We start from the raw sequence: 25578 nt of genomic DNA, 5'->3' as shown, positions 1-25578 counted from the left end.
TTGAAAATATTGCTCATAAACAAGCGTGCCATCTGATCTGGCTTTATCTTCTTCCTGACAGGAATAAAATGAGCCTGTTTGCTGAATCTGCAAATAATGGTCCAAATACCATCATTTCCTGTCTGCGTTCTTGGAAGATCAAAGATAAAATCCATAGCAATACTTTCCCATGGTTTATCTGGAATAGGTAGTGGTTGCAATAACCCTGGTGCCTTTTGCCTGTCAAACTTGACCTTTTGGCATATTAGGCATTCTCGCACAAAGGCATCCACATCCCTTCTCAATGTAGGCCAATAGAAGAATGTCTCAACCGCTTTAACTGTAGCATCGATACCACGATGCCCTGCATACGGTGGGACATGACTCTCTTCCATAACTTTGTGTCGCAATGGCTTTGTGACACACAATCTGCCATGCATCATCATGAACCCGTCTTTAAGAAGATAGTGTTCATGATGTTGTCCATCCATTAGTTGCTCGAAGACCCTTGCAAAATCTTCATCATTTGCATACTGTTCTCTCATATCATCAAGTTCATGATGATAAGGAATCGACACAGCTGAAATTTGTGGCTTCCTTGACAAGGCATCAGCCACAACGTTCTTCTTGCCTTCCACATGCACAATCTGAAAATGGAACATGGACAAGATATTTGCCCATCGCATATGCTTCTCAGATAACTTTGTCTGTGTCAAGAAGTATCGCAAGGTCTGATGGTCCGTTTGGACAACAAAGTCTGCACCTAGCAGGTAGTGTTTCCAACTTAAGAGCGCATGAATCACAGCCAGTAACTCTTTCTCATAGACCTGCATGGTCATCTCTGGCCCTTGCAAAATTCTGCTCTCATAGGCTACTACCCTGCCATCTTGCATTAGCACAGCACCAATGCTACTACCGCAGGCATCACATTGGACCACAAATGACTTCCTAAGATCTGGCAAGACAATGACTGGATCTGAAGTCATCTTTTCCTTTAAGAGATTAAAAGCTGAAATCTCTTTCTATGTCCATCTAAAGGTGACTGCCTTCTTTTGAAGAGCATGTAAAGGTGAAGCAATCTCAGCGAAATTTCGGATAAACCTTCTGTAATAGGAGCATAGTCCCAAGAAGCTTCGGACATCATGCACCGTCTTCAAATTTGGCCATGACTTGATCGCTTCAACTTTTGCAGGATCCATTCTGACACCATCCTTTGAGACAATGTGTCCCAGAAAGTGAATCTCTTCCAGAAAAAACTCACTTTTCTTTGCATTGATGAGCAACCTATGACTGCGTAGCTCTTTGAACACAATGGCCAAGTGATGCCTATGCTCCTCTTCATTCTTTGAATAGACTATCATGTCATCAAAGAACGTACCAACAAACTGCTGGTGTGGACGGAAAATTCTGTCCATCATCCTATTAAACGTAGCAGGAGCATTTGTGAGACCAAAGGGCATCACTAAAAATTCGTAAAGGCCAAACGTTGTTCTAAAAGCAGTCTTGTGCACATCCTCTGATCTAATGCGGATCTGATGATACCCACTCTTTAGATCTATCCTGCTAAACATAGCTGCTCCTTCTAATTTGTCCATAATATCATCAATTCTAGGTATAGGGAACCTATTCTTGATGGTATTCTTGTTCAGTGCACGGTAGTCGATGCACATACGCCATGAGCCATCCTTTTTCTGCACCAACAACACTGGAGAACAGAATGGAGATGAACTGGGCTGAATCAGCCCCTTTTCTAACAACTCCTGTACTTGGCCCATTATCTCTTTCTGCTGAGCCGCACTAACCCTGTACGGAGGCTTATTTGGTGGGCTAGAGCCTGACACCAAATCTATCGCATGGTCCTCGGGTCTCTCTGGCGGTAATTGAGATGGTAATGAATCGGAGAAACAGTCACTATACTGTTGTAAAAACATTGACCTTTCTTTATCTAGCACAGATAAATTTGATTCATCACAATCTGACACTTCACGTGCAAAAACCAAGTACGCAGAAAGATGCTTTTTCATTACAGAAGTAATAGCAGAAGCTGATACAGTAGGAATAGACTCCCCTTTAAGCTTTACATCCAGAATGTGAGTCTTTCCCCTGCTCTGTACAGTGATCTTTTTGTTGTAGGCATCCATGATTCCCTGTACACGAAACAACCAAGGAATACCTAACAACACATCACATCCGTCCAGTGGCATGATGTAAAATTCTTCAGCATCTACATAGGACTGGATATGTAGACGCAACTTTCCAATGATGGGTGTCACAGCCTCTGTATGGCCAGGACATGCCAAACCTGCCTCTGCTGTATACCCCATCTCTTCAGGTCTGATTCCCAACTTTGAAGCCAATTCTGGGGAAATAAAGTTGGCTTTGGCACCTGGATCAAAGAAGATAAGCACTGTTTGATCCCTAACCTTTCCCCATGCTCTGCAAAGCTCACTTGCATCTGAATTTGGCTTGTCGCCCACCATATCTGGCACTAGACCAGCCATGGGCTTCTTTCCCTTCCTGTCCTCCTTGTCTTCAGAATCAACTGGCCTTTTCTTTGTAGGACAGTTGTAAGCAATGTGGCCAGGCTGCTCACATATAAAGCATTTGTTCTCTGTCCTCAGGACCTTCTTTTGCTCTTCTGACTTGCGAGGAAAACGTCTTTTCCATTTCTTTGCGGGTCCTTTTTCTGATTCAGCCGTAGCTTTGTCTTTCCCTGCGTTGGCTGACTCCTGAGTCCCTTTAGGAGCCTCATTGGGAACGTGCTTCTTGGCTGAATTTTTCTTGCCTGATCCTGCCTTGACGCCAGTGTTAAATTCACAATCTTCTCCCTTGAGCAAACCATTGCCAGTGTTTGCTACCTCGATGAGCTGCGTCAAAGTAGTGACTTTTGTCTTCGTACAGTACTTTCTCAATCCTTTAGGTAGGCCACAACAGTATTTTTCAATCTGTTCTGTCAATGGCACAAACCTATAGGAAGTTACTGGAAGTAGAGCTTTCCAAAACTTCCGATTATAATCATCCAGATTTCTGCAAATGGCAGCATTAAGCTGGTGCCATTCTGTCATGACATCTGCTTCGAAATCATCAGATAACCATGCTGCTGCAAAAATCTGCTTGAAGTAAATCCATGTGGACGGAGCTTGCCCTTGAAGCAATAAAGTTGTCCACCATTGTCCCGCATTCCCTGTCAAGAAAGTGGCTGCCTTGCGGACCTTTGAAGCCTCTGTAAAGTTTCCCCCTGCATAGGCCTTGTCAAACTGCTGGAGGAATGAAAGAGCCTTCTTCCTGTCATCAAACCCTGTAAAGGTCGTGAATGACACTCCTTTGCCACCTTCTTTGTACGGAGTTGGCCTCTCCAGCGGCGTTAAATTGTCATATGGAAGTGACTGAAACATGGGAACACTATTAAGGTTCATCTATGTTCCTTGGCCGCTATTAACTTGACCTGGAAATGCCATATTTGGCTGCTGATTTGTAATTCCAGCCATACCAAAATTTGCTTGTGGCATCCCAAATTGTCCCTGAGTGCTTTGAAACCCTGGTTGCATACCCATGACACTGTACATGGGGTTAGGCATCATCGTTTGAGCACCCGCAAACACTGTTCCTGGCGTATAAAACTGATTTCCAGGTGCATGACCAGCCATGCTCTGAAATACCGATCCACCTCCAAAATAGCCAGGGTGTACTGAAGGTGGTGGGAAGACCTGTTGCATAGCCTGTAGGTTGCTTCCCTGCCCATTAGAACCAGCTATAGGCTGCTGAAAGGTGGCGGGCTGAATTGGTACAGCTTGAAAAACTGGCATCTCAGCCACCTGTTCTTGCACCTTAGGCATACGTTGTGGAGACTGCATGTTCTCCGTCAAGTGTACAGGTGTTTCCATTGACTGTGCGGTATGAATCACCTGTGTTCGAGCCTTAACAGGCTTTTGAATATGATCCAGTGACCCAACTTGCTGAGACGGAACCGGAGGTTGCAGAAAGGCTAAAAACCTCGGATTCTGCATTACTTGTGTGAACATAGCCACAGCAGTAGCCAACTGGGTCCTGAATATATCATCATCAGTCTGTGGTGGTCTTGAGGACTCACCCACTTCATGTGTCTGTTGACCCTGTGAAGAGGAAACCTCTTCAGTCACATCATCTGGTCTATCAGCCATAATTGCAATTCCCTGTGTCTGGTCTATGATCCCCTGTGTCTTCAAGCCCAAAACTGACCAAGGCTCACTTCTATGGGAAAAAGTGATTTAATCCCGTCGATGGAACCATGAAACCGGCCTGTTCAATCCAAAAAGGGCGGTAGACTTTACTTTAAACCTTGATTTAGCTTTCACCCATTATTAGTCGTCTATTTTACTTGTATTTTCAAGACACAACAAAGGGGAGCGGGATACAGGCTGCTAGATTGCACCTGTATGAGTAGACAGACACCAGATTGGCCCCTAACTTAGGCGCCCCTTTCGGTATTTCTTTATTATTCAAAAGAGGGAAGAAACGCTGTGGTTCCTACAAGCTGCCCCGCACAAACTCGGCTGAATTTCCACCGTTCCAGCCCGATTTCGGCAGCATAACTGTACTAGAACCCTTCACGGTCAGTATTCCCACGCATTGACTGACTTTCCCGACGCCTACGGGCACTTTGCAAAACCTGGCGAGAATCTGCAGCACGCTGAATTCTCTGTTTTCAGCCCTGAAAATACGCCAGATCGCCTGTACAACGGTCCCCTTGCGTCCCCGAACCTCCTGGGGGTATTAGGGTCTGTTTAGGGCCAAAACCCTAAACCTGCAAAAATACACAGCAGGCTGTAATTCACTGTTTCGGGCTCCGTTTCGCGTGCCGGTCGCATCCGTAGCAAGTCCTCGAGCTCCCGCACCTATAGGGCTACTTGCCCTTTGAATCGGACGAGATTTCTGGCGTGAAACCTCTCCGAATTCACCTGTACCTGCGGGGGGATTAGCCGCTAGCTAATCCAGTACCTGTGCAAGAGGCTCTTGCCTCGGCAATCGCGCATGAACCCACACAACTGTACATTGGTCATATGAAGAGCCCACTAGAGGGGCATAACATACTGCCAAAGGGGAGAGAGAGGGCAGTGCGTAGCGTGCAGGGCATCACTCCTGGCACCGCACTGTGCATAAGAGGGAAAGCAAGCACTCCATAGCTCTTAACCTGTGACAGAGACTTGCAAAATGAGCCTCCCAGCTATAAATCACGTTTTTGCCTTCTCTATAAGTAGTAAACTGGCCTCAGAGTGCCAAGTGTCACTCATTTGTGCATTTTCCCGCTTTAGACCCTCGGGTCTAAAAATATCTCACCTGCAGCCTCTGTTGACTTGGCCACAGAGTAACAAAATGATCCCCATGTCAAACTGCACGTAATGACGCGAAGACATTTTCAGGTCCCAAAATAGCAGTTCCCTAAATTTTAGGAGATGCTGCCATTGTATCTTTCTAGGTCATCCGACCCTCTTTGTACACTGCGGCCACATCCAAAACTGAAATGTAGCCTCTGTAGCAAAGGATTCCACTTTGGCTAGTCAATGACCCCACTTGGCTAACCATAGTCCTTGTCCAACCTTAGTGCTCTCTTGCCCTCAGGCCTGGACTCCCTCTGGACAGTTCCACACTAGCTATGCAATGCAGGGCAGTTAGATTTCCCGAGGGGTGTTTCCAAAAAGTGAAAGTAAATAGATAATAAGAAAGAAATCAACAAAAAGGATAGATAGTAGTCACACGCTGGTGACACCGCCTGTGGCGTCAGTCTGTCGGGCGTAATTCCAAATCGAGCCGCCAATTCCAAGTGAAAAGAAGTTGGCCTTGGCTCCTTCAAAAGAGCTTCCTGATCCTTCACTTTGCCCCAAAAGCGGCAAAGTTTGTACTTTCATTCATTAGATTCGGTGCAGGTCCCACGCCATGTGGTACCAGTTCTGCTTTTCTATCTGCCTTTTCTGCCATGTTCCTCAACTGCTCTCGAACTCTCAGGCCTGTCGTCGTCTTTATCATTCGGTTCTTTCTGTGCCTTTTTAGGGCACTTCGCGGAGATATGTCCATGTTCCCCGCATCCAAAGCACTTCCTCTCTCTGATGAAGCGAGCTCTCTCCTCAGGAGTAAGCTTGAGTCGTGCATCCTTTTTCTCTGGGTTGCTCTTTTTCTTTCTACTTTCATTCCCAGAAGTCTGTTCGGCTCGTTGTATCATGGCCTTATCTGTGGGGTAGGTCAGACTGCCAGAGTGAATGGCAAAGCCCCGCTTCGCATGACTCATCAACTCCTGAATAGAAGCTAACTTCTGTTCCAAGCAGTGATCTCGGATCTCTGTAGGTAGACCCAAGGTAAACCGCTCAATCTTCTCTCTGAACGAGATCTTCTTGAATGAAGAGACGGGTAGAAAAGAGCTCCAGAATCTTTCACAGTAAGCATTGATTGTATCTTTCTTGGTCATCCGAAGATGGTTCCAGGCAGCTCGTATATCTCGTTCATATTCTTGCGTCAACCAAGAAAAAATAAAAAGCTTATTAAAGTTCAGCCATTTAACTGGCGCAGTCTTGTTTAAAAGAAGCGTGGACCACCAAGTACGAGCATTCCCCTTAAAGTAAGAGGCAGCTCTCTGAATCTTGGAGTGCTTTGAATAGCGTCCTCCCGCGAAAGCGATGTCAAACTGTTGTATAAAAGACAAAGCCTTCGAAGCATTTGAGTATCCTGAAAAAGTATCAAACTTGATCGAGTGGCCACCTTCCTTAAACTCTCAGACTTTCTTGCTTTTATCTTCAGAAAGTCATACTAGTTAGTTTTGTAAAAATTCGTCTTGTTCGCATAAAAGTTTCCGTCATCGGAATCTGAGCTGTCTGTAGACGAGTCCTCAGTAGAACTGTCAGTCTTTGGGCGAGATGTAGCCTTCTTTGCCTTTTTCTTGCCCTTTCCGAAGCTTTGTTTCTTGCTTCGCTTTTTACCTTTTCTGTCTTCTTCGCTCGAATCTGAAGAGCTAGAACAACTGTCAGATGAAGAAGAAGAAGAAGAAGAAGAACTGGGTACTTCTTCAAATTGAACACGCTTCTTCCGTTTCTTTGCCTTGTCAAAAGTCGACTGACGACCCAAATATCCCGAGAAGTCAGTGCTTTTCCTCTGCTTTTTGTCGTGCTTTTTGGCTTTCTTTTGCGCGTCAGAAAGCTGAGCAATCCGTGCATCAACCACCTCTTCTAATTCCTTCTCTGAATATTTCTTGTGAGCAGAAGGTTTCTTGAGAGTGGGTGTAGTGGTTTTCTGCCACTGCTCATGCACTTCTTGAAAAGAAGTCTCGCTCATATATTTTGCAAATTTTGGGTCCTTCGCAAAATTGAGCATCATCTTCGTTGCATCGCCGATCAACTGGCGACGCTCCATCTCTCGCCGCTCCGCTTGATTAGGCCGAGGCGGGCCATACTCTCTGCCGGAATCTTCGTTGTGATCCCTGCCCGCATCTCCAGAAGCAGAGGGAGTCGACTGATCCTTGCGTGAAGCCATAGGTGCCGCGGAAAAAAAATTGGGGATTGGATTTCTTGTAGAAGAGAAATCGGCCGTGCTCTGATACCATTGTAACAGACTTGGACACTCCAAGTCAAGAATCAACCACGACAGCACCAAATAACCACTTCAAAACAATTCACAGATCACAATAGATTTGCACTGGCCCGGAGGAGTTCCGTGCCTAGAGATATTGGCCCCAAAGACTGGCGCCCCTTTCGGTATTTCTTTTTATATAAATCAGTTCAAAGTACAAGAGAGTGAGTCGGGATTCACTCTCAGACTCTGCGTCCATATGCTCTGAGAAGTGAGGCTCTCACCACTAATTTAAAGGTTACAAGGGATGCCCAAAAGCAGAGCCCCAAAAGCTTCAAATCAAAAGCAATTGCTCTCTCTCTCACACAGAGTCAAATATACCTAGATGAATCTAGGATAAGCCCAGATTCACCCTTAAAAGGAAAGTGCAAGGTACAGACCCATGGTAGTCACCCACAAGACAATATAACCATCAGCTCCATCATGCATAGTATTGACTAAATACCACGACATCCCCACTAACGTCGTCAGTGCCCAATAGTGGGTGTAGAACTAAACTTGAAAGCAAAAGCATTCTCTCTCTCTTTCTCATTGCGTAGAGAAAAAGAAAAATTTGCGTCGCTCATCATTATTATTAAAAAAAATACAACCTCCGCGATTTCCGGAAATTAGGGTTTCTGCCAGAAATTAGGGTTTGCTGGAATTTTAGGGTTTCTGGCAGAAATTAGGGTTTTTGTTGTCCGCCACGTCATCACTTTGTGACACATGTTTGTTCTGTGTTCATCATTTAACTCTTTCAAGTAGATGGAGTAAACAAAGAGACTGGATTTCATTAATTTGGAAACGGCCAAAGCCGATACAATAGGGACGGACTCTCCCTTCAGTTTTACATCCAGTACAATTTTTCGGTCCTTTTCATTAGTCAAAGTTGCTTTCTTTGCCCGATAATCGACCACGGCGTTGTTCTTGTGGTACCAAGGGACTCATAGGAGGATGTCACAACCTTCCAAAGGCATTATGTAAAAGTCCTCGTGCCCTAAATACCCCTGACAATGCAACCAAAGTTTGCCAATGACAAGTGTATGGCTATGTCCCCTCCGGGTGCCGCTAGAACAGCCTCTATTGGTGGTCTCATTCTGTTGGGTGTAATCTCGAGCCGAGCTCCTCCATCGAAGAAAATCAAGGCTTCTTGATCTCTCACTTTGTCCCAAGCTCAGCAAAGTTCTGTACTTTCATCAATCAGGCTTGGGTCAGTACGCATGCAATCTGGTACCAGTCCTACTTTCATCTTGCCTTTTTCTGCCACGTTCCTCTCCTGCTCTCAAACTCTCTAGCCTGTCTTCCGTCTGTTCTTGCTGTGCCTTTTTGGGGTACTTTGCAGAGATGTGCCCATGTTCCCCGCAACCAAAACATTTCCCCTCTCTAATGTAATTTGCCCTCTCTCGAAGAGTGAGCCGGGCTCGGGTATCCTTATCCTTCTTTTCTTGGGAGCGGAGCTCTTTTTCTTTCTACTTTCTTTATTGGAGGTCTATCGAGTTCTCTAAGCCAAGATCTCATCAGTGGGGTAAGTCAAATTTCCCGAATGTATCGAGAAACCTCGTTTCGCATGACCCATCAATTTTGTATAGAATTTGACTTTTGTTCAAGGCAGTAGAGTCTCGAATCTCTGTAGGGAGTCCGCAACAAAACCGTTCAATTTGTTCCTTAAAAGAGACCTTCTTAAATGAAGAGGTTGGTGGAAAAGTGTCCCAAAATCCTTCGCAATAAGCGTCCAAAGAATCTCCCTTGGTCATCCAAAGATGGTTCCAAGCGGTTCATATATCTTGTTCGTACTCCCGGGTCAGCCAAGAAGATATAAAGAGCCTTTTGAATCTCAACCACTTGATTGGAGCTTCCTTCCTCACAAGAAGAGTGGACCACCATGTTCGAGCATTTCCTTTGAACAAAGATGTAGCCCTCCTAATCTTGGAGTGCTCTGAGTAGTGCCCTCCAGAGAAGGCTATGTCAAACTGTTGGATGAAGGCCAAAGCCCTCGGAGCATCTCGAAATCTAGAAAAGGATTCAAATTTAATCGACTGTCCACCTTCTTTGAATTCTTTTGCTTTCTTGCTTTTGTCTTCGAGGAAGTCATATTGGTTGGCTCTCTAAAAATGTTTCTTCTTTGCATAAAACATATGGTCATCGGAGTCCGAACTTTCAGAGGATGACTCCTTTGTAGATCTGTCAAAAACTAGGCAAAATCTGGGTTTCTTTGCCTTTTTCTTATCCTTTCCAAAGATTTGCTTTTTGCTTCGCTTTTTGCCTTTTAAGTTTTCTATCCTCCTCGCTCGAGTCAGAAGAGCTAGAAGAACTGTCAGAAGAAGAGGAAGAAGAAGAACTGGGTAGTCCTTCAAAACGTACTCGCTTCTTCTGCTTTCTTGTAGATGCAAAAGAAGATTGACGGCCCAAATAACCACAATAGTCAGTCCTCTCCTTGCGCTTTTTCACTTGCTTTTTGGATTGATTGTTCGCGTCCAAAAGCTGACTGATCCGTGTCTGAACCACCTCCTATAATTCTTGTTCTGTAAACATTCTCGGAAAAGGAGGTTTCTTGATTGCCAGTTTGATGGGTGGTTTTGTGGCTTTCTACCACTGGGTGTGCACTTCTACGATGGATTGCTGAGACAAAAATTTTGCAATATAAGAGTCCTTCGCAAATTTAATCATTTGCTTTGTGCACTCGTCAACCTGCTGTCGACGTTCCATCTCTTGAAGTACGTACTGAGTAGGCCGAGGTGGCCCGTACTCTTCCTCTCTTAATTCGGTTGAATCTTCTTCGTGATCTCCCGCATCAGCAGATGCAGAAGAAGTAGATTGATTCTTTTTGGAATCCATAAGTGTCGCGAGAAAAGGATCGGATTTCCCGGTAGAAGAGAAATCGGCCACACTCTGATACCACTGTAACAAACTTGGACACCCCAAGTCAACATTCTACAGCGACACAGCAGAGATTCACTTCAAAACAGTTCACAAAAGACGACACGGTCCGACGTAGTTCCTTGCCAAGAGATATTGGCCCTAAAGACTGGCGCCCCTTTCAGTATTTCTTTTTATATAAATCTATGTGCAAAGTACAAGAGAGAGTCTTCGGGAACTCACACTCTGACTCTACGTCCAAATGCTCTGAGTAATGAGGCGCAAAAGATTTATTTATTCTTACAAGGGATGCCCAAAAGCAGAGCCCCAAAATCTTTTTATCAAAAGCTTCCAACTCAAAAGCATTATTCCCAAAAGCTGCCAGCGTTGATTTCCGTACAGCTCCGTAAAAAGCGAAAATCCGTACAGTCACGCGGAATTCCATACGCTCAGCCAAGTCACTCTATCAGCGAGTTTTGCGAGTCCGTAAACTCCTTGCCACGTCAGCCTATCGGCACGTTTCCCGCTGGCCTGCCACGTCAGCAGTGTTTGTCCGAGGGTCTCCCACGTCACCAGTTTGTGACAGGATGTCCAACTCCATGCTTCCCAATCCATACAAATGCGAGTTCCTGGCTCCTATTTCCGGTTATCTGTCACAAACAACCAGATTGTCAGTACATCAGTATCCCTTTCAATGTCCTTTCCAATATCTGGCTCATCTTCCGATCAACAGTTCTGTTCCAGTTCTTCTTGCAAGTAAAGCTTCGGCTTTTTTGCACTCGTCTGTCCTTTCAGCTTTCCACTCCGTCCTGAGAAGAGACTCAATGGCCTCACGCCATCTTGAGTGAATCTCATTAATCGGGTAATTCTTCAGGTGTTTCACAAATCTCGGGTCTCTAGAGTACTTGATCAACCTTTTCACACACCTGTCAACCTACAGTTAACGCTTGTACTTCGCTCTTGCAAACTTCTCTGCCGAAAAATCTACCCAAATCTTCATTCTTTTCTTCAGTTCTCACACTGGATTTCAACTTTTCTTTGCTTTTCCGTTGAGAGGTGTTATCTCTATTGGATTCTCCACGAGAACCCATGTGTAATCTGGGATTCTTTTTGGCTTATGCCCTGTAAGACAGAGCGATGAAGACGAGAGCGCGCCCGATGCGCGATGAAGTAAGGGTGAGAATGGCTAATAAGTCCGAGGTCGGGGCACAAAGATTCTTCGATATCAATTTCCAAAGTGCCCAAGTTTCTTGTCTCCTCTTTGATAGGACTTGTATACTTTGAGAAAAGCACACACCTGATGCTCTGATACCACTATCACAAGCTTGGGCACCCTAAGTCGAGAATCTGACACGACACACGAGAGAATCACTTAACAATACTTCACAACTTTATCACACTTTCACAATTTTAGTCGAAACGGCCCGGCGTAGTTTCGTGCCCAGAGGTATTGGCCCCAAAAGCTAGCGCCCCTTTTGGTATTTCTTTTTATATAACAACTGAGCAAAGTTACTACTCCCAAGGGGTCCTCTGCGTCCAGACGCTCTGAAGAGTGAGGGCCTTTAGGTCTATTTATTGATACAAGGGATGCCCAAAAAGCAGAGCCCCAAAAGCGTCCAAACTCAAAAGCTAAGTGTTCCAAAAGCCACTGGTTCCCAAAAAGTTGCCAAAAAGCATCGACACGATTTGCGAAAATCCATACATGTTAGCGCTTTTTGCGAGGTTACCACGTCATCAGCCAACGCAAAATTCGGGATTCCGTACACTCTGCCAGCCATGTCAGCATCCATACTGCCACATCAACGTCTGTATGCAAGTGGTCATGCCACGTCAGCCATAGTTACCCGGACGGCCGAACGAGAACGGCAACGGGGGAACGGCCAGGGGTCCAGAACGGGAACGACGCGGAACGGGAGGCATAAAAAACACCCAAATAATGCAATTTTCAGCTCTACATGTTTGAAATTTGAATACAAGTAGTATTAGAGTCCTTTGACTCTAATACTCACAAAAAACTCGATTTGAAGACCCTTAGGCCATGGATGATGCGAGAGGGAGAGGGAAAGGGAGAGACTCGAGAGGGAGGGAGAGGGAGAGAGCTTGAGAGAGAGAGAGAGGGAGAGAGCTTAAGAGAGTGAGAGGGGGAGAGCTTGAGACTCGAGAGTCGAGAGAGCTAAAGCTTAAGCCTTAGACCTTGAGGGCACGTGGATTTGCTTGAGAAGGGAATGGGTGTGAGGGGTGCATTTTGAGTCCTTACACACTTTAAAAAACACCTAATGTTCGGTACAAATTTGCAAAAAACTGCCCATTTCTCCCCATTTTGAGAGTTGGCCGTTCCGAGCCATTCCGGAGCCGTTCCGACCGGCCGTTCCGGTATCAAGTGGTCACCCGAAACCGCAAAACATTCCGGGACCTTCAGGCCTTGCAAGGGGGGAGGGAACGGCGTTCCGGCGTTCCAGGGCCTAGGGAACGCGTTCCCCAGTAACTATGATGTCAGCAACTCCATCCACGGGTGGTCATGCCACGTCACCATTTTGTGAGACATGTTAATGGTCAAAGGGTCATTGAGTTGTTTGATTCTGCAAGTTCTCAAGATGTCATAAGTGAAACTCTTGTGAAACGTGCACGTCTTCAGACTTCTCCTATCTCCACCCTCCCAGTGCAGGGTTTCTCTAAAGTCATGGACGCTTCGATCTTTCAAGTGTGTGATGATATCAAATTAATCATTCAACAAACACAATTCACTCATCATTTTATAGTCTCTCACTTGTAGGATGTGATATCATTTTGGGTATTAAGTGATTTCGCAGAATCAAGCCTATTATCAATTGGAAGAAGCTCACGTTTCTCATCAAAGATAATGTGTCGCAACACGTTCTCATTCGAGGCGAGATCGGTATTCCCTCTCTCCCTCTCATCTCTTACGTTCAGGAGAACAGAGAGTTGTGTCAAGGAAGATGAATCCAGGATAAGCCCAGACTCACCCTTAAAGGAAAGTACAAGGTATAGACCCATGGTAGTCACCCACAAGACAATATAACCATCAGCTTCATCATGCATAGTATTGACTAAATACCACGACATCCCAACTAAGGAGAAGCCAAAACCAAGTGACTTCTTGTTTAGGAGGCTTCACCCTCCCAAGGTACGGTTTTTTGGGTTACCAGTTCTCTTTGTTTGTAAGAAACCAAACTCATTTCAGTTTTGTGTTCGCATGGCCGTTTCCTTGGAGCGTCTGTCAGAGGCACAGCGAGTTTCCAACGTGGACCTGACGAGTTGTCGCCACAAGGGTGGACTTCCAAGGAGCAACCTCTCATTCCCTTTCTTCAGGGAAAGGTAAAAAGAACCATCATTCAAGCTAAAAGGAATCACTAACGCAAGGAAAAGAAGTTAAGGATTGTGGAAGTGTAAAACCTAGATCTTCACCATTTCAATTCCCCTACACCTGACAAGATGGGGTCCCAAACCACCCTCCAAGGGCCTCCCTCTCTATCTCTAGAGAGGTATTTGCTTTAGATTGCACAAATGTTAATACAATGGTCCTAGATGCTGAGAGGTTGATGGGATCTTGTGGTAGATGCTTGGATCTGCAAGGTTAAAGGCTGGAAATGCAAAACACTAGGGATGTTGAATGGGATCTGCAAGCTCGATGAGGCCATAGGCTGATTGGGCTGATCGGAAACTGTGGGCTGATGCTGGGCAAAAACACCATGGTACTGAGGATGTTGGTGCTTGTACTGCGAGTATTGGACTTATGCTTGAGAAGTGACCCCTAGGGTCACTTATATATGGAATTATGCTGGGTCGAGCAATCTCATGAAAAATCCCACTATTTCTTTAGATGTCACTTACTAATGAGTTAATAAACTCACTTGTAAGAGGTGTTGCACATGCAAATAAATACCTAGGCTGGGTACTAATGAACTGTATGGGAACACTCCCCAGTGACTACACCTAGCAAACATTGGTTGTGCTCATGTGCAATCAGAGGGTATGCAACTAATCTAAGTGTCTGGCAAAACCCTAGGCTATACGAGGCAAAATACATCCCAACACCTAGTAGACATTGGTTGTGCGCATGTGCAATCAGAGGGTATGCATTAAAATTTGATCTAACTACCTGGCAAACCCTAGGCTATACGAGTCAAAATACATCCCGACATGAGAAAGCTACCTCACTTCGGGCGGGCCCAGCCACAAAACACCCCTCACTCCCTATAACATGTTCCTAGAAGCTACTAGGAACGACTGGACAAATCCAGAAACATGTCAAACTCTTACAGAGAAAGGGATCCAATTCTCCAGTTAGTCAACGACAGATTCAAAGGTAGATTCAAAAATGAGTGCGGTAGCATTTGAGGAACATAAGGCACCGGTCAGGCATGCGATATGAGACATCACCTTTTCCCAGATTTTTCACACATGACGTCCAACAGTGCTTTTGGGTCTTTCAATGCAGGTTCTGGTGCATTTAAGCCTTATGGTGCCGGTAGGGGTGCTTATTCACCATATGGCATAAGATCGGGCCCTTACAGACCTTTTCGGATGGTCCCTCTTGAGGAGCACATGGAGCCCTAGTATTGCAACTTGCATGAAAAGTTGCAATTTGTAGAGCTATCACCTGAAGCACAAGTCTATGTACATTCAGAGGATGCTAAGAGAACGACAACGGTAAAAACAAACGCAATCTGAGCCACAGTGTGAGCACCATTTATTCTAAAAAAACACTTAAGTTCTAGTCTACAAAAATGACTTTCGTAGTCTTGGGAGAAGGGTTGTTGGGCAACAAATGAAGCTTTGCTTGTGGGGACTCTGTGCGTGTCACCGAGCATAGTAGCCATGAAGTTTCGACACGTACCGTATGAAAGGAGTTTCAAAATGGTTTTGTTAGACTAAGAAACAACACTATAAAAGGTTCACCACCAACATGAATAACAAACCATGAAATTATAAGTGCAGAGCTTACACATCCTACCCATTGGCACACAAACCCATTGTGAAGGAGTAAGAGAGAGTAAAAAGGCACTTTGAAGTTCAAACTTTGGACCAAACTAGAAATCATAACAAACGCTTTGGAAAGAAATAGAAAGCATAGCCTTTGAAACGTCCAAAGAGAAGTTTCGAAACATTTGAAAAGTTACGTGAAGTTTCTTTGTTAAAGAAACGGGTTTCTTGGCAACTATGTCGCCGAGTAAGAGGTTTTTGTCTTCTTCTTCTACACTCGAGCTTCTCCTCTTCTTTCCCAACGACCAGGTTCACGAGCGGCAACGCTCTGATACCAGGTTAGAGTAGCACAATACGGAAGCGTAGATGCGACACACTCAGAGAGAGAGAGAGAGAGAGAGAGAGAGAGAGAGAGAGAGAGAGAGAGAGAGAGAGAGAGAGAGAGAGGCCAAGCTTGAGATTGCTCCAATATACTCTGACCAAATGGATACAAAGTGATAGCCCTAGGGGCCCTTATATACTTCCCATAGAAAGTTGTCCGACCCAACCCAAATAAATTATGTCAAATACACAAAATGACTAACTTAATAAATAGGTTATAAACTTGGCACATCACATGAGATGCATAACCTTGACAGCAACCAGGTGCTTAAGGATTGTGGGCTGAAAATCTAAGCAAGGCATGATCTCATAGTGGTTGACAGCTTCGAGCTGGTAAAAAAGAGAAATGCAAACATAAGGAATACACATGATAAGGGATGCCCAGCACGGTATCTAGCATTTTAAGAGGAGTTAATAAAAGATAGGTGCCACTTCTGCAGACAAAACAGAGGAGATGGTTGAAGAAGTATCTCAGTTACTTGCATAGATCTACATAAATTCTCTCCGCATCTCAGAAATTATTACTCCGGCCTTCTCTACTACCATGACATCTCATACATACATAAAGCGCAATCATACAGCATCTCACATGGGACTGCCAATCCCCCATGCTTCGACTTCAACATCATCTGCATCAAGCTCATAAGATCTCCATATAGTCCTCCTACATAGGAAACGCTCATCCTCCGTAATAAAACCAAGCGAAGGTACCACGAGGTCGCAATCTCTAACCATCCCAACCACCTCAATGCATCATCAAAATCTTGCTCTATGTCCCCACTCAAACTTGAAAGATTATTGAGTCAAAAATGGTAATCTCAGTCCAAGGATGGTCTGAAACCTGAAATGCACCGTCGGTGACCCCTTAAATTAAGGATGGCCAGTCCCCATCTCGCCAAATACTGCATGAAGACTACTACTGCAGCATCAAATAAGGGCCTCCTTACTTAGGCCTTGATAAATTACTTAAGTTTCGACTGTAGGCTGTCGATCACAGCCAGCCTAATGAATAAGGGCACATTAATCTCACGCGATCCGACTCAAGGGCTGCTCTATTGGAATTGGATGGAGCCTATCTCTTCTGATGCTGACGTACATCGCAAATGTGTGCCATTGGCCTCTAAGCCCCCAAGGACCAAGGTGCCTACCCAGCATAAGAAGTTTCAGAGAGAAAGCCAAAGCTCGCAAAAGAAACACAAACTCCTGAGCACAAACTTCCAAGTTCAAAGGGCATCAAGGAGAGTAACTTACTAATCCATTTGTAGTAGTTCTGTTCTGTAAAATATCGGTATATCCAATTAAGGATGTAGAAAGACCTGTATGCCCTGCAATGAAATAGTTGTCCGACTAGTCACATTACCACGATCATAATGTACCCACACAAAAAAACAAAAAAGATTTCGCCCTCCTCCTTTCCTCCTGCTGAACCTATGTACTTACCCAAGAAAAAATACATAATGTCCTGTGAGATTGTCAACATTTCTAGTTCTTTGGAGGAGTACAAGCTGTGGTAAAATTGCAACTGCTTCGAGATACAATGAGAATGTCCACAAAACCTACCCAAATACGACACAAAAGTGCTTGCTTCAATCAGTATGACAAGGTATCAGAAACAAACAAAAAGATGTCTTAGAACATCGTCTTGACACTTCAGAGATGCATATGCAAACAATGCAGAAACTTCATGTTTTGTAAACTCAGGGCTCAGTCAAGACTAGCTCAAACTTTTCTGAGAAATTTTTGAAGGTTCTGTAGGCAGCCACTCATTGCATAAGACTGAGAAAGCCGATAGAAGTCATATTACAACATCAGAAAAAGAGCCTTTTCAAAAATGCTTTGTTTGATAGCTTAGACAAGTGGTGGGTTGTTTTGGTTTTTTACTCTTTCTTTTTTTGTGTGTGCGTGGTTTTGGCGGCGGCCGGGGGTTGGGGGGGAGGGGGGGGGTTAAAATATACAGAAAGTACATGCTTAACTATGGTTGTATGCGTATACGCAAGTGTGTAAGTGTGTATCAAGCAAACCAAATCTATCCGTAAAGAATAACCATCAATGGTCTTAAATGAGATTCGTAAATTTGTGCCAGAGAGTGCTCAGTGCAATTCTTGATACCAAAATATTTTTGCTGGTAATTCCAGACAGCTAATTAACTAGCACCAAAACTATTGTGAGCAAATAAGGCAACTCTCCATCAAGATATAGAAACAAAAACAAAAAAAGAAACTCCGAGTTTATGTAGGGAAACAATTAACAATGTACCTCAAGAAATGTGAACTTCTCATGTACTAGAAGAGCCAATATGAAGCATGGCAAAATGAGAAAATAATGTCGAAAAGTATCCTGATCTTTGTCATAGGATCGCCGGACCACGTTATGATATCTCATATACCATACAATTGTGAATGAGCTCCAAAGGAAGAACATTTTCATTAATGTATTGTAAAGCGAAATGTAGCCTGTAAAGATGTCCAGGTAGCGGGTCGCAAAAACTAATGCATACAACTCCTGAGTCTTCAACGAAACACCTGAAATAAATAAACCAGCAGCAGCCCAAATTTACATGAAGAAATAAATGGATCTAACACTCACAATTGCCCAGCGAAATTAACTCATTTTCCACACGTAGTAAGCATCGCAATTCAACTAGCAACAAGAGGTTCGAAAATTAGCACAACTCGAGAGCTGACAAAACTAGCAGCATGTTCTGATTCCCCCTTACACAAATCAATGCACTCCTAAAATTAGGCAGCAAGCATATACACGGGTACACACGGAAAAATGGCCAAGGAACCTGCTCAAAGAGCCCATCAAAGAATTACCTACAGAGAATTGTTTACATGAATTAGCCACGTACCTGCACATGACTTAATGGTGTGGATCTTAAGAAGCAGGAGGAGGATGCTGAAGAGGTGAGACATGTCTCCCGCGAGTCGGAAGATGTTCATTGTCGCAGATGTAGAGCTCGAGGAGGCTAGATGGTACGCTGAACAGCTTTGATAGCTCCCCTTAGAACGTATTACGCTTCACACAGAGAAGAGAGGGGAGGGGAGGCACGTCGCGACTGGAATGTACAGTTCCTCCAAGCTCCCTTCTCTATGGTAGTTTATTTCTCTGTGAGTGGTTCAAACGCTCATACGTTGTGTGCGTCATTAAGGTTATTTTGAGATGAGACATTAACAAGTCGTACTAGACATCCCAAAAATTTTGGCCATTGAAATTGTTCTCGATACCGAGTGCTTGAGATATAGAGAATTAACCACCATATAGGACTTTGTTATAACACATAATAAAGAAAAAGATGCCATGTCAGTCTTGGATGATTCTTATTTTTCACATGTAAAATGTCTCATATAATGATGTCGATAAATGCAACATATATCAAGTACAAGAAATATTTGTGTATGGAGGTAATTGGGAATACTCAACAATAAGAGTGAGAGGGACCCTCATAAACAGTGCTCCACACTCACATAACCAAACTTGGAGAGTTCCTAAGCTATGTCGTACACATGTGCCAAAGAACGGTCCCCACCTTGTAGGCCTATGATCGTTTTAAAAGAGGTCACCACTAAAAGAGTTTATAATACCCAAAGTGGATCCTTAATTCCATGATAAAGTAATTAACATGGATAAGAAAGGAGGGGAGGAGAGACACATCGCGGTTAGAATGGACAGATCCTCCAAGCTCGCTTCTCTAGTTTATTTCTTTGTGAGTTTCACATGTGGTTAGACACTCATACATTGTGTGTGTCATCTATACTACTCTGTCAAGGAGACCAATATTCAGGCATGCCAAGTGGCGGGGGTGGCTGGTCTGCACGAGACGAGAAGATGAAGAGTCATCCGGGGGGGTTGTGTGTGTTGAGGCAAAGAATTCGTAGGGCTAGAAATAGATGAAGAGGCGCTACACAAAGAGAGACACAGAGGAGGGGGGGGGGGGGGGGGGGGGCGGTTGGGTGTGTGTGTGTGTGTGTGTGTGTGTGTGTGTGTGTGTGTGTGTGTGTGTGTGTGTGTGTGTGTGTGTGTGTGTGTGTGTGTGTGTGTGTGTGTGTGTGTGTGTGAGGTTGTGGGGCTACATAGAGGTGAAGAGGCACTAGCAGAGGTTCTTTCAACTTCTAATGTTTCACTAAAATTTCTGAGCTGACATGGCTATGGCATCTCGGGAAGAAACTCCATTTTACGCAATAGAATACACCTACACAGTCGAAATTGTTCCTTCTGAAGAGGTGCACTTTAAAGTCTAGAGAGAGAGTGAGAGAGAGAGACCCCTAATCATTACATTTCAAGCTCTATACCCATGCATGTCAAAAAGTGACCCTATCTTCAGTGTTGTTTCGAGTTCACATTACTTGTGAAATGGTTTCTCTCATGCAGGCTCGTGCCGAAACTCAATCTCCTGTTTTTGAAAAGCTTAACGATAGTTTGACCATCAATCCTAGACCTTTCCATGGTAATTCAAATGCCAGTTTCAGTGAAGCTTCCATTAAACTATTGCTCGCTTACTTGTACCTTACCGTAGAAAGCATCATACTGTCTTTCAGGCCTATCAATTAGCTGAAAATTGCCATGCGAAGACCTCTTTTTTAGGAGTAGACAAACCTCTTTTTCTCTTGCATTCAACTTACAAACGGCCTTTTGTGAAGAAGCAACCAGATTTTGGCAAGTTATAGGTTCAAAAAACTCCCATCAAGGTCGGGAGTCGAGGGTTGAAGATCTCAGCTATCCATCACCACTCCATTTCCTATCATAATCTTGAGAAGCACTACTAGATGCATCCACATGAGTCACATCTACCAAGCAGTCAGTTTGAAGGCCTAATGAGAGAAACGCCAACCTAGAGAGTGGATGTTGAACACAATCGTAGAGTCAAACCATCAGATTTTCAAAAATGGGTCAAAAAATACAGTGGGTCAGGGAATCCGTACGATCGCTTAGCAAGCTTCATACAAGTTCTAAGAGCTAGATGCATAACCAACTTTCACACACAATTTGAGGGGTTCGGGATGATCTTAGAGAGAAAACCTTTGACCTGGTTCTAAACTATACCTGCTGGGTCAATAACCGATCTATCAACCTTGGCAATGAGATTTTTCATTGCATGTTTGAAAATGGAAATCAAGCACGGCACATCTACATCTTTTTTTTTAAAGGGCAAAACGGAGAGATATTGTGTGAGTCGAATGAGACAATACATTGATAGATGTTCGAAGTTGGAAATTCCAACCAAGGAATGGCTTGTCTCGCTGTTTTTAGAGGGATTACTAAACAAAGACTTGCATGCTATTTTGTATAGCAAAAAACACACAACTTAGGAAGCATGCAGATTGGACGCTATTGACTTGGGAGATAATTGCAAGATTTTCAATGAGGAAAGCACCATGAAGGATGCACAAAGTGAGAGGACCACATCTACTTTGCTAGCACAAGTAGGACCAATTGTGGTAACTTCTATCAACGTTATAGAAGACATGCTTAAACGCGTGAGCCACATGATGACTAACATGCAAAGGATGCCTATGAGAGGAGCAGGAAAGGGACCACCTCTAGGACAACCTATGGGGCAAAACGGACCATTGAAATGGTGTTTGTGATATTGAAGGAAAATGGACAAACTGTGAGACAAATGAGTGCTATTATAAGCCCAAATACGATGGAAATGTCCAATGAGACCACAAGGAAAACCCATGTATCAGTATCCGCCAAACGTGGCACCAATGTGCAGAGACCACCCATGAATAGGGAGAAACCACAACTAGTGTTAGGCCAGAAGCCACCACTACAAGGAAATACTTCAGTACCAGTTAAGTACATGCTGCCCGAGGGGCAAGTGGATGAGCAAGCTGCAAAGGCCGGTGGCCGGTGATCGGAAGTCAATGGCCGGTGCCCGGTGGCCGAATTCAAAGGCGGACTTGTCTTCTCAAGGGCGGCCACACATGGGCGGATTGGAGGGTCCGATTTGGACTTATCTACACAAGGGTGGCTACACATGGCTGCCTCTCATGAGAGAGGGCAGCCTTTTTGGCCTATAAAAGGAGGCCATTTCTACACACATTCCATAGTGTGAAGTTGATGCAACAAGGTGGGTGTGAGGTGGTGAGTGAAGCAAGGTGGGAGCTCCAAAAGGGTATAATCCCGTTGTAACCTACTTCTTGTTTTGAAGTACTAAATCCATTGAGTGGTTGCTTTCTCGTGGACGTAGCCCACATTGCGTGAACCACGTATATCGTGTGTACTCTCTCTCTCTCTCTCTATTCTATAATCTCTTGTGTGTGTAAATTATCTCTCTCCATTAAGTAATCTACTTAATTATCTACTTAGCTACGTCATATTTCCTGACAACTGGTATCAGAGCAAGGTTTGCTCGTAGCTAAGGTATCTCAAGGAAAGGATTCCTTGAATTGAGTGGGAGTTATGGCGAAGGAAGGGAATCTCAAGATTGAGAAGTTCAACGGCAAAAACTACCAACATTAGAAGATACAGATTGAAGACTATCTCTACCAGAAGGACCTCTATTTGCCACTAGGCGGTCTTGCAAAGAAGCAGCAACAATGGCAGATGAAGCATGGATTGTCCTTGATCGAAAGGCACTGGGAACAATCCAGTTAAGCTTGGCGTCAACAGTGGCCTTCAATGTTTCAGAGATGAAGACCACGGAGGAATTGATGAAGTCACTTGACGACTTCTATGAGAAACCATCGGCATCCAATAAGGTATTTCTTATGAAGCGCTTGTTCAATCTAAAGATGGCAGAGAATGGTTCAGTTGCAGAACACCTAAATGACTTTAGCACAAACATAAGTCAACTTCGATCGGTGAAAATCAATTTCAATGACGAAGTGTGAGCTCTCCTTATACTATCATCTCTACCGGATAGTTGGGATAGCCTTGTGATGGTTGTAAGTAATTCTATTTCTGGCACAAATACTCTTAAGTTTGATGATGTTGTGGGTGTTCTCCTAAGCGAGAAAATACAAAGGAGAATCATCAAGTGCTGCATTGTCAGTGGAAACAAGATGAAGGCCTAAGGAGAGGTTCAAAAACCAAAAGGGTCGTGATCGCTCAAGACGGAGCAAGTCACGCACAAAGTCAGTTCTTGAATTTTGGAACTGCGGCAAGAAGGGCCATGTCAAGAAGGATTGCTGGTCTAAGAAGAAGAAGGAGATCGAGTCTCAAGACAACAAGCCAACATCGGAGGCCAATGTGGCAGGTAAAGCAGAGCAAGATGCTCTAATTCTCTCATTAGACAATGTGTCTAATTCCTGGATAGTAGATTCTGGGGCTTCATTCCATGCAACACCACACAAGCAACATTTCCAAGATTACACCAAACGTAATTTTGGGTATGTATACTTAGGAGATGATGAAGCTTGTCAAATTATCGACAAAGGTACAGTTTCTATCAAAACTGCTAACGGAAATGAATGGAAGCTTAAAGATGTTAGGCATGTTCTTTCTCTTGAAAAAATTTGATCTCTACAGGACAATTGGACGATGAAGGTCACAACATTGCATTCGGAAACAAACGGTGGGAGATCTCAAAGGGATCTTTGGCGGTTGCCAAGGGAGAAAAGGTCGGTACACTTTACTTGTGTACTATCAGCACGCAACCTTAAGCTTGTGCAGCAACTGTAGAAGTTGACAGTGCACTGTGGCACTACCAGCTTGGGCATATGAGTGCCAAAGGAATGCAAATCCTTCAAACAAAGAAGCTTCTACCACGTTTGAAAGAAGTGGACTTAGAGTTCTGTGAAGATTGAGTTTATGGTAAACAAAAGAGGGTAAAATTTCAAAAAATCAGAAAATGAAAGAAAAAATAAAAAACTTGAGTTGGTTCATTCTGATGTTTGGGGTCCTGCAAGTACACTATCACTTGGTGGCTCATTGTACTATGTAACATTCATAGAAGATGCGACTAGAAAAACATGGGTTTATGTCATGAAGAATAAGTCCGATGTATTTTCTATATTTCAAAGGTGGAAAGCCTTTGTGGAGAATGAAACAGGTACCAAGGTTAAATGCCTCAGATTTGACAATGGAGGCGAATATTGTAGCCAAGCTTTTGAAAGCTTTTATGCTAGCAATGGCATTCGAAGGCAAAGGACAACCCCAAGGACACCTCAACAAAATGGGATTTCGGAAAGGATGAACAGAACAATCATGGAGCGAGCATGAAGCATGAGGCTACATGCTGGCCTACCGCTTGAGCTTTAGGCGGAAGCTATAAGTACGTCTGTGTACTTAATCAACCGGTCACCCTCAACGGCATTGGATGGGGGAGTTCCAGAAGAGGCATGGACAAGTAAACCGGTGAATTATGCATTTCTCAAAGTGTTTGGGTGTGAGGCTTTCATGCACATAGATAGAAGCCTAAGATCAAAGCTAGATGCAAAGTCCAAAAAGTGTTTCTTCATTGGCTATGAAGAAGGTGACTTTGGGTATCGCCTATGGAATCCTGAAGATGGTAAAATCTTAAGGAGTAGGGATCTAATTTTTAACGAACAAAATATGTACAAAGATTACTTGGAAAGAAAACAAACAAAAGAAACAGGTGATGAGTACATGGAGCTTGAGGACGGTGAAGACTCAAGGACTGCAAACGGTGACAATGTGCAACAACATCAACCAAATGAAGAGCCTCAACCTATTCCCCGAAGATCTACAAGAGCAAGTAGACCTCCAGAAAGGTTTGTTCCTTCCTTCGACCATCTCTTGATCTCAGATTCTAGAGAGCCGGAATCATACGAAGAAGCTATGCAACACGAATCCAAAGAAGAATGGACGAAGAGCATGCAAGTGGAGATGGACTCGCTACATCGCAACCAAACATGGGACTTGGTTGAGTTGCCTAAAGGTAAGTGGACACTTCAAAACAAATGGGTGTACAAGCTGAAAGAAGAAGAAGGTGGGAAGAAAAGGTAAAAGTTTAGGCTTGTGGTAAAAGGGTTTTCTCAAAAGAAAGGTATCGACTTCAATGAAATATTTTCTCATGTTGTAAAAATGAACTCAATTAGGCTTGTCTTAAGCCTTGTGTCTGCTCGTGATCTAAATCTTGAGCAAATGGATGTAAATACAACATTCCCTCACAGTGACTTAGAGAAGGAAATTTACATGCTTCAACCAAAGGGGTATGAAGTAAAAGGTAAGGAGAAAATGGTTTGCAGATTAAAGAAAAGCTTGTATGGTTTAAAGCAAGCATCAAAACAATGGTACTTGAAGTTCGATCGATGGATGTTAGATCATGGATTCAGAAGATGCAACTCAAATCATTGCGTCTACACGAAGAATTTGAAAGATGGGAAGTTCATCATCCTAATGTTGTATGTTGATGACATGCTGATTGCAAGCGCTAACATGCAAGACATCAAAGACCTAAAAGAGGAGCTATTTAAATCTTTTTCAATCAAAGATTTAGGTGCTCCAAAGAGGATACTTGGTATGAAGATATCAACGGAAAGGACGAAGAAGACAATAAAGCTATCTCAAGAGGATTACATCAAGAAGGTACTAGAAAGGTTTGCAATGCAAAATGCAAAAACGGTTTCCACACCTTTGGCTGGTCACTTTAAATTAACCATGGATATGTGTCCAAAGACACAAGAGGAGATAGCCTATATGTCTAAAGTTCCATATGCTGCAGCGGTAGGTTCTCTTATGTATGTTATGGTCTGGACAAGGGCAGACATTGCACATGCAGTGGGAGTTGTAAGTAGGTTCATGGACAACCCAGGTAAAGAGCACTGGCAAGCTGTGAAGTGGATACTTAGGTATCTCAAAGGGACAACAACAAATGCTTTGTATTTTGGAGGAACTGATATTTTTCTAGAAGGGTATGGCAGGTGACAACGATAC

The 25578-nt window shown here is 43.9% G+C and overlaps 1 protein-coding gene across 1 annotated transcript in view; it reads right to left on the bottom strand.

The window, feature by feature from the left end:
* Positions 1 to 18887, bottom strand: part of LOC147461451 (ER lumen protein-retaining receptor-like) — a 28469-nt gene extending 9582 nt beyond the window's left edge. Inside the window, exons 1-4 of the mRNA XM_086509009.1 lie at positions 18584 to 18887; positions 17989 to 18254; positions 17173 to 17288; positions 16984 to 17057 (exon numbers count right to left, since the gene is read on the bottom strand). Of these exons, the coding sequence (XP_086365135.1) occupies positions 16984 to 17057; positions 17173 to 17288; positions 17989 to 18254; positions 18584 to 18674 (547 nt within the window). The 5' untranslated portion in view covers positions 18675 to 18887. The remainder of the gene's footprint in view (positions 1 to 16983; positions 17058 to 17172; positions 17289 to 17988; positions 18255 to 18583) is intronic.
* Between the last annotated feature and the right edge of the window lie 6691 nt (positions 18888 to 25578).

Source organism: Adiantum capillus-veneris, chromosome 3, assembly GCF_014529385.1.
Source record: "Adiantum capillus-veneris isolate H3 chromosome 3, ASM1452938v2, whole genome shotgun sequence".
NCBI lineage: Eukaryota > Viridiplantae > Streptophyta > Polypodiopsida > Polypodiales > Pteridaceae > Adiantum > Adiantum capillus-veneris.
This window is presented reverse-complemented; position numbering and strand designations above follow the sequence as displayed.